This window comes from Apaloderma vittatum, unplaced genomic scaffold (genome assembly GCF_000703405.1).
Source record: "Apaloderma vittatum isolate BGI_N311 unplaced genomic scaffold, ASM70340v1 scaffold11081, whole genome shotgun sequence".
In the NCBI taxonomy this organism is placed as follows: Eukaryota; Metazoa; Chordata; class Aves; order Trogoniformes; family Trogonidae; genus Apaloderma; species Apaloderma vittatum.
In genome coordinates, this window is record NW_009698543.1 from 3,741 (window position 1) to 13,858 (window position 10,118).

Sequence of the window (10,118 nt, forward strand, 5' to 3'; positions counted from 1 at the left end):
TCTCCCTGCCATTACTTTGCATAATTATCCCTTCTTAAATGTGCAAAAAACGTCCCTTGTACTGCTTTTATTTTTTCTCTGTTATTTCTGAAACATTTCCTAATATTTTCCATCAATGTGAAATTTGTTGTTCCTTTCAGTGCAGAATGTCTTAAGTGTCATCTATTTCTGCTGTGCAGTTCTCTCTTTCTTCCTCTTCCTTAAATGTCCTTTACTGTTTTCCTCTAGTTCTTCTTTTCTGCCTACCATCACTATATTTCTAAATTCTTTTATTTCTGCTTTGCACAACAGTCCTTCCAGAACAAATCTGGCTGCCTAGTCTTCTCCATTGGCTAAGAGATACACTATACACATACTGTTATGTCTGAGTGGACGGTTGTGTATTTGGGGGCATGTACAAGCTTTCATGGCATTTACTATTTGTTTGACAGACCATAACAGCTCTGAAGATGCCATTATAGTCAGTTATGGATATTTGAACTTCAGCACTTCTTTAAACATGAATTTCTTGACACGATATATGGAGTCATTAAGCTCTACAATATAAATCCTTCGTAGCAAACCACTGAAGCAGTCACCTGCTCTGAGCCAGTCTCTGTGTCATGCATATATGTTGTAATAGGAATGGCTTTTAAAGCTGCAGAGGAGAAAAATTGCTGTGAAGCACCAAATTCCAAGTAGCGGTAATATGAACATCACAACTCCATTCCAATTAGTTAAGGGTCTTAGACTGTGTTTTAACTTTCCCTTAAAAATAATTATTATAATGTTTATGGGTCATCTGAGCTAAAAAAATAAATAAGCAATTAATTTTTTACTGATTTAACGCTGGTAAAGTTTGTAGCTCCTTTTCAAAATGGAAGATTTTCTGATTTGGTTTTAATAGAAGAAATATGAGGAGTACTTTATCTGTACTATGTTATGTAATTTAGAGTATCTTTGCAAGCCCAGCACCTAAGGATCTCCCTACACTTGAGGAAGTAGCACAGCTTAGCAGCACTTACAATTCTTTGTGATGGCTTCCAAGCTCCTTCTTCAAAGTAACAGTATATGGCCTTCAGTAAAGTCTTCATCCTGCAGGTTTGATCTGCATGATTCTCCTAGACCATAGGCTTCAGGGACACTGAAGTCTGTTGATTTTTTTAATGTTCACCCTCGTGATCAAAAGGGTACTTCTGTACCTTTGTAGCCTTTGTTATGACCAAAAGTTTTTTTGTAATAATTTTATTTTCTCTGTGTATAAATGTTCAGGCACCATTGATATGGGCACTGAAGTACATACCTTCTCTGAATTTTGTAATACAACTGGATTTTCAGTAACAAAGTTAAAACAAAATTATTTCCCATGCACTAGATCTGGCTGGGATAGAGTTAACTTCTTTTACAGCAGCCCATAGGGTGCAATACTTTCCATCTGTGGCTAAAACTGTTGCTAACACATCAGTGACCCCTCAGCAATGTAGGGGAGACCAACCCACTACAGTCATGAGAGTCAGACCATGGGAAAGTCCATCCACATTAAACAGAACTGAAAATCTCTTGCCACAGAATAAGTGTATGAATTGAGTGCTCTCAGTTGTGCATGTCGAATATTAAATCTGCTCACCGAACCTGTGTTGCATAGCTTTTCTTTATTACAGATTACCTTATCACTCCTAGATGTGTTTGTTGCAGGGAGCTGAATGATTTACTACTTAATATCAGCTTTTTCTCTCTTATTTTTAGCCCCTTGTGAAGCCAACACCTTCTTTTGCCACAGTAATATGTGTATTAATAATACATTGGTCTGCAATGGACTCCAGAATTGTGTGTATCCTTGGGATGAAAACCACTGCAAAGGTAATGTGTAGAAATGGAAATGTCAAGTGATTTAGACTGTATGGGACGCTGCATATTATCCTTAGTTTCTTGCTAAGAGTGTGCCAGATGGGTCAAAGCTCAGGACAAGTAACTCAGGGAGAGCAGACATCAAGCAATAGGGAAAATGAAGAGAGGTAAAAGTACAGACAGAATTTACTTTCAGTGTTTGCATTTGTTTTGCTTGGAGTGTTGATTTTTGTTGGTTATGTCCTTATGACTGGTTACGTCCTGGCAGGCTTTCTGGTTGCTTGGTCTCTGATTCTTGTACAATCTAAAATGTCATTGAAAGTCATATTTTGGTTCCTTTGTCAGTTTCCTTTGTAGTGGGGTAGCATATGAGTAGCAGGTGTCTTTTGGCTTCATGCCATGCCCGTAATAGAGCCCAGGAGGGCTAAAAAGCCAAGGTGAGTTGCAATTAACACTGTAAGAAAGCAACCAGACCTACATATAACCAGAAAAAAATAAATAAATTGAAAAGCAAGGAACAAACACAGGAAATCATGTATAAAGTGGGGACTGGTTCCATGATAGCCAGGTGCTGACAATAGTTTTAAAATATTGCTCTGTGTTTCTGAAAGAAAATCTGTGTTGTTTTCAGGGGCTTAACTAACTTAGATTGCAAGCTAGGGAGACAGTTCATTTCCCTCCCCCTCACCCTGCTACTGCAGATTTGTTCCTGGAAACATGGGGTATGCCAAATTTAGGAATCAATCAAGAAGAAATTCGGAATGAGGTGGATTAGCAGTCAGCCCATAAATCTGCTGAAGCTTGCAAAATCCTGACAAGCAGCGCAATAGGGTAAAACACGAATGAAAACATACTTTCAAAAGAAGAGAGCAAAACTGTGGCATGGCATAATATTCTTCAAATAAATTAAACATACAATTAGGAAATTATTATCTGTTCTCTACTTCTTTAGTACAAAGGAAAACAAAAACCTTTTCCACTCTTTAGTTTCCCAAATGATTTTCATCTTTTAGCTGCAAAATATCTTTTTATGTCCTCTCTTGTTTTTCCGACTAGAAAAAGGAGGTTTGCTGATTCCAGCAAAACGGTTCCTTGATGCTGTGTTGCTTTTTCTAACACAGCTACTTCCCCGGAGTCTGTGTCAATCAGTTAGAGAAACCTCAGGTGAATCTACAAGAGTCAGCAATGGGGAGTACTGAAAAGTTAATTTTTGGTGTCTAGGAGGTTATGAAGAGATGGATGCTATTGTTTTGGTGCCAATAACTTTCATTTCAAAGGCTTTTTATTAAGTCCTTCATTATGTTTTAGGTTGCCAGGAACAATTTTACTAAACTTAGTGTTGAAACTTAATCACAGTTACTGAATTTTGATATGCCTGTGAGAGACTGATGCAAATGCTTTCAGCCTGGACTTCTGCAGGGCCCAGTCACCACGTGTGTGCAGCCATTTGAAAGAGAATCACAGAGTAATGTATACAACTATAGGGTGAAACTGATTTTCTTTCTATATTTTACTGTATATTTTCTGGGTTTTTCCATTCACAATGCTGAATTTGCTGGCTAACTTCCTAGGGGCCCTTGAAGAAAGGATAACAGGTAGGATAGGCTTTTGGTTTTTATGAGTGTTAAGAAAAAATCCAGTAATTAATAGATCAGGAACAATAGAAATAATTTGCACACTTTTTTCTTTCTGAAACCTTAGTTTGAATAACTTTTCTATTTTCTCCTGATTTAGCTTTTTCATTGAATACTGTCAACAGTCCCAGTCAGCTCATAAATATTAGGACTTCACTGAAGTTCCCAATGCAAAGAAGAATTTCTTTTTAAATCCTGTAAGGTCTTGCTCTTTCATTGGTTCTAATGTCCTAGTTGCATATATTTACTGGTAGAGACAGAAATTAATGAAGAGAACAGCTGTTAAGTCTTGGGGGCTTTAGCAGGCAAGTGGAGTTCAGAGGTGAGGCTAAAGCCATCTGCTTGTTACTATGGTTGCTTTTTATAAAAAAATGTAAATAATTCTTTCATCTAATTGAGCTTGTAAGACATCCTGAATAAATCACTTTCCAGGTGAATAGGCTCACAGAGGACCTGTGTGTTGTTTATTTGACTTTCATGAATACCTGATTTCTACCTTTTTTTCTTTTTCTCTCTGAGATTGATTAAGTGAGCTCAGATATAGACTAGCCTTGGTTTTGCAGTAATCTGTAAACCTATCATGGTGGTTTTTATTCTTGAACTGCAATTAACTCTGTGCTTTATTTTTTTTCCCTTGTCACACAGAAAAAAGAAAAGCTAACCTATTGGACCAACTTACCAATACCAGTGGGACTATAATCGGGGTGACTTCTTGCGTTGTGATCATCCTCATTGTTATCTCTGTTATAGTACAGATCAAGCAGCCTCGTAAAAAGTTTGTCCAAAGGAAAACAGACTTTGATCAAACAGTGTTCCAGGAGGTGTTTGAGCCTCCACATTATGAGTTATGCACCCTCAGAGGGACAGGGACTACAGCTGACCTTGCCGATGTTGCAGATGACTTTGAAAATTATCATAAACTGCGGAGATCATCTTCAAAATGCATTCATGACCATCACTGTGGATCACAAGTGTCTAGCATTAAGGGCAGCCGTAGTAACCTCAGCACAAGAGATGCTTCTGTCTTGACAGAAATACAACCCCAGCCTGTAAAACCACTCATTCAGCCCATGAACAGGAGAAATATCCTTGTCATGAAGCATAGCTACTCACAAGATGCTGCAGATGCGTGTGAGATAGACGAAATCGAAGAGGTACCAACCACCAGTCACAGGCTGTCCAGACATGATAAAGCTGTTCAGCGGTCAGTATCAATAGATTTTTGATGAAGACTGTTGTGTAAGGACTTGATTGCCCAACATATTCACTCTTTACTCAGTAAAGACATATTTTCTTTCTTCATTTGTTGTTTAAATTTCTGATTCCTGTTAGTACATACCATTATATTACCTCTCTTTTCTTGTCTCTCTTTCATTTCTGTTCCTGTTTCCTGAAGAGTCCTGTACCTCAGTTTTACCTTTCTACTTTATATCTTTCTTTTTCTTTTACTATTTTACATACACCTACATGCATACACATGCAGGTCAACAGAAAACAGGTAAAATATTTAAAAATCAAAGAAGAGTTTGTGTGAATGAAGCCTTTGAAAAAGCCACAAACATGTGATTTCCATCTAACTAAGGTGGCCTTGAGTATCATCCACAATTCATCTAAAATCTCTAAATTAATACATAAGAAGTATATGTGTCCGGATTGATGCATGGCACAATAATAAGAAAAACAGTCCTGGGGTAAGGAAACCCCTTTGTTTTCTTATGAGACATCATCTTTTATATAATGAATGACAATATTTGCAAAACCTTACTGTATCTGTTCCATTATTAATCACAGTATCCTGCCTTGTCATATTAATTTATATATCTATCTTTCAATTAGAATGTGAGACAGCATAGTGAATAGAGAATACTCATATATTTACATACAAGAATGTAGTTAAAAGAAATCTTTCTAATCAATAAAAAGGGGAATTCAAGCATGATATTTTTAATAAAGAGCTATTTCTAGTGTATATTGTACTTTGAATGACTGTAAATATAAATTATTAAAAGTTTACAAGTAAAAGAAAAAGAAAAACATAAACATTTATGAACAATTTATTTTAAAAAGAACACAGAACCTTTTTTATATATATTTGTGTTTTCTCTTGCATGCATTATTTATGACTTCTTGTGACTGTTTACATGCCCTCCGTAATTTCTTTGTGCATTAAGGCATTTCTATCTCTTAAAAAAAGTAAGTTATCTGATCATTTTAATCTAATTGCATGCCAGTGTAAATTACTTCATAAATATTGATCAGATTATCAAGATGTACTATTCATTAAGTATCTATATGCATATATTTCTTTTCTTCTATGCAAACATTATTATTTTGAATGAAATAGCCATAACATTCCAGGTTCTGCCTCATTGGGTCTCTAAGCAAACATGAGTCTGAGTACAACACAACTAGGGTCTAAGAGACAAACCTGAGGTAAGTAAACATACCTATACAACAACTGAACCATCTGTTCCTTTCCATTTTGTTATATTGCTAAAATGCATGTTCCAAGTTATATGTCACCTTGCATGGAGACAGCCAGGTTTGAATACTGAGAAAACTGAAAGACAGATGACCACTTCAGCATTGTAAATTAAGCAAAATCTATTAATTCTTTATTCTTGACAGCACTATAATCATTCCCTAGCTAAATATAATCCTCATTTCAAACACATTAAAAAGACAGATGCTTTGCATGGCTCGAGTGTTTAATTTACTTTTTTATTTATGAAAATAAAATTTAGAGTCCCAGCATGTGAAATAGTATTTAAAACTTGGCAATCTTACCTGGCCAGGAAGATGTGGAGCTGGCTGTTTTCAGTTCATTTTATTCATTCAACCTTGTGAAGTGTTGGGGGGAAGGTTATGTGGTAGTATTGGTAAATTTAGAGATTCTGTAACACTAATGTTAATGTTTGCAAATTAAACTTCCTTTTTTGAATCTTTTGCTAGGCTTTTCATTTTGTATGATTTCTTATCAACTCTCAATAAATGTAATCTCAGATGTTTATAATGAATTTATAGATAGCTACTAGTCGGTAAATTTATATGTATATAGGTGTATATGTGTATATGCATAGACATGTATATACATGTTTATATGCTTATATATGTATACAACAATTTTACTGGGAAAGAATCCATTAAAGCTTTTATCATTTCTAGATAGTGTAGGTAAATATTTTTCTGGCATTTTTTCTTCATGGAGAGAATATATTTTAACTTTATTTTACTTTCAGACAATTATTCTTGCAGTCATGCAAACTCTGAATGGAAAAGTCAATAGTGAATTATTTAGCTGTCTGAAAGAGAAAGTGGGCATGTTTCTAGTTTTGTTTCATGGCCTTTATCCAAACCTAAGAAGTACAGACATATCTTACTTCCTTAGTAAGCTATTCCCATGGCGCAATAATACAATAACAAGTTTCTTTTGTAATTTGATTGCTGGCCACCAAGTGCTCCTTAGTTTTTAAATACTTTTGGAGAGATGCTGCAGACTTGAAGAAGAAATTAACTCCTAACTGAGACTGTCCTCTTTTTCTATTTCTTTTTTTTTAAAAAAATCTTAGTTTTATTTCAGTTGATATATTTTATGTCTGTTATTTACTTGTATGTTGTGTGATATGTTGAAGAAGATTTGCATTGAACTTTAGTTACATATACGTTGTTTTCATTATATAGACTGCTTGAGAATAGTGTGCTCCTGGGTGATTTTGAACGTGCTACAGTGAAATGTGAAACTGTCGTCCTTGGAAACACCAGCTAGAGGTTTTATGGACTCTCTGACCAGCTATTCTCATATCATGACAAAATTCAGCAAACAGTATTGATTACTAGATGGCAATAAGACTTTGGTTATTATGCTTATTGATCATTTCTCTTTTTTTTTTTTCCTCTCTCATTTTTTGTTGCAAGTTAAATTCCCAATTTCAGGAACAATTTATTGAAATCAGGTATTCAACCATTCATAATCACTTCAATAGAAATGTTTGTTGGATAAGCATCTAGCAATATGACTGAATTTGACACTGAGAAAATAATCTGCATGTATGTTACTGAATATTTGAGTTGGCAAGAACCCCTTTATTAGGTACATTGTAAAAAGCATGCATTCACAATTCTTGCTGTTACTGTTCCATTTCTGTGCCATATGCTTGCTAATTGTAACTTTTTATATAAAGATGCATAAACCGATGTATAATAATTTCTTACCTTGAGTTTAATGGCAATGTTTTCTTTTACCATATTTATAAATTTTGTGTAATTCAGAAGACTAAGCTCAAGATGTAGCTTCTAGGAACCTGAAAGCCAGATACATCATAGAATCAGTTATCTCCCATCCCTCACTTGTTGAAAAACAAAATACATTACTTCTTTAAGACTTGAATGAATTCATAATACATAAATTTGATCACCTAATTTCAGTTAAAAGGTTTGCAATAACCTTTTTGTCCGGTACTGTACTCTAAACTGATTTATTTCCATGGCAATAATTTGGAAGTTTGCTTCAGTTTAGCAGAGTAGCAGATTTTTATCTGTTATAGAAATGTTACATCTGGGCTCCAATTTTAGAGATATAAATATAAACCATCTCCTTATGCAAGATAAAATGATATTCGTAATTCAAGCTAGCAACACTAAACTCAAACTAAGAGGTTAAATTATTCAGGAATTACTGTAGATTGAAAATTCACAATTACATAAAGTTGAAAACCCTATCATTTAAGAGTTCAATAACCATGCATAAAACCATAATTGCATTATCTATTTGGAGTGTTATCTTCCCACTTCTGTTTCAAAACAAATTCCAGTTCCTTCTTAAACATACTGTCACTCATGTTTGTTTAGTTTTTCTCTATAAACATTCTGCTAGTTTTACAGAAAAATCAGGAAGAATTCCATGGATCTTCCCAAAGTTTAAATAGATGGAACAAGACAAAACCTGAAAGACTGACATAAAAAAAAGGTGATCTTTATCAGCAAATTAAATATATTGTATATATTTTACATAATTAAAAATACAAGAAATCAGTTTTCTACAAAACAATTTCTACAAAAGTGATCTAGAAATAACATGAGAAGGAGATAGGTTCCAGATATTTGCCTCCTTTTTTGTACACTATATTCACAATGTTTCTATATAATTTGATTTTTGGCTTAATTAATTTGCCTTTTATCACATATTAGTTGCAATGAACAGTCCTCCATCCAGTCATTGAGTCATCTGTCAGTTACGTGTATTTTTAGCATGCATTAATAGTTCGTTTCCATATCAGTGTCTCTTTCCAAGTTCATATACTTCATCACTGTTTTTTTCCTTAATCTTTCCAAGTCCTGCTGCATGATCCTTTCTTAAGTATATTATTTACCACATCCACGTTAAAATGGATGCATCCATGCATCCCATTGTAAAATCAAGGACAAATGAAAGGCTTGGTGCCAGAAATGCATATACATGCACACACATTTGTGTATATTTACAAATATTTGCTAATGGAGATAGCGTATAAATAAATATATAAGGATAAATCTAAATATGTGAATAGCTTTGAATTAATTATATTGGTCACCTGCAAAAATGCTGAAGCCTTGGGTTTTAAATTTGCTATATAGTTAAGTGCCTAAATCCCACTAAAACATGGAGTTGATCTAGTCCTTTCTAGACAAGCACACAATGAAATCTATTTTATGATTTTTCCAGTGAATTACTGACTGAGAGAACTTAACTGGAAAGGACATGGGTATTAATTATTATGTTGCATGCACATCCTTGCTTCCTTAGAAAAAACTAATTGTGTCAGGGAAAATGAGTAGAAACCATAAAACCCTGTGTAAATAGAGCAGGTCAAACAAATTGAGAATGGTAATTGATCTTGGAACCTCCTGTAGAAACATGTTGTCTAACAGACAGGTATACCCCTAAACAAAAAACACCATTGTAAGTGATGAATTACGTGTATACTGAGGGAGCAATGTCAAATTATAAAACTATATATTAAAAAATAAATGGAAAGAAATTCAAAAGCAATTCAAATATCTTAATTTAAATATTTAATTTTAATTAATTCTATTCTGTATATAATCAGTGTAAATAATAGCTGGGTCCGCCATAGTGCAAACAGTAAAGATAACTTTTGTTTGGTATCGCACAATAGTAGTATATTTTAATATGCTCTTTAAAACAGAAAATGTTAAAATAAAAGGTTGCTGAAGGTAAACAGTTTACCTTTCCTATGAGTATTTTTTATTATTATTAAGCCACTTTTTTAAATACAGAAAACAGTTCAAGCAAGCTAGTTCAAGCAGACAAGCTAGTTCTAGCAACTTCAGGTTCACACAAGTTCAATTAGCTATAAAGAGAATACTCAAAATTGGTATTTGACTATGTACTGTAAGTGAAGCTTAACCTATTCTATTATACTTTTTCCATTTTATAGAAAGAACCTTTGGTTTGTTAAATTAGCACAGATACATGTATTCTGTATAACAATTTAGTAAATTACTGTAGATTAGCTAAGCTGATAATGTTAGCTTCGTGCATTTTACCTCATGTTTGCCTTAAGCTAAAACTAAGAATGGAAGTTACTAGACCATTTTAGTTTGACTGGTGCAACGCGTGTGATGTAAAGCCATGTTGACAGTACGCTGATTTCCTAT

At 34.1% G+C, this 10,118-nt stretch overlaps 1 protein-coding gene across 1 annotated transcript; it reads left to right on the forward strand.

Moving 5' to 3' along the window:
* Nucleotides 1-1,725: 1,725 nt before the first annotated feature.
* On the forward strand, nt 1,726-7,665 carry NETO1 (neuropilin (NRP) and tolloid (TLL)-like 1; the record flags this gene model as incomplete). The annotated part of the gene is made up of 4 exons (XM_009878068.1): nt 1,726-1,839; nt 4,107-4,665; nt 5,820-5,894; nt 7,143-7,665. Coding segments are annotated over 3 exons (734 nt in total), but the record flags the coding sequence as incomplete, so codon positions are not given.
* Between the last annotated feature and the right edge of the window lie 2,453 nt (nt 7,666-10,118).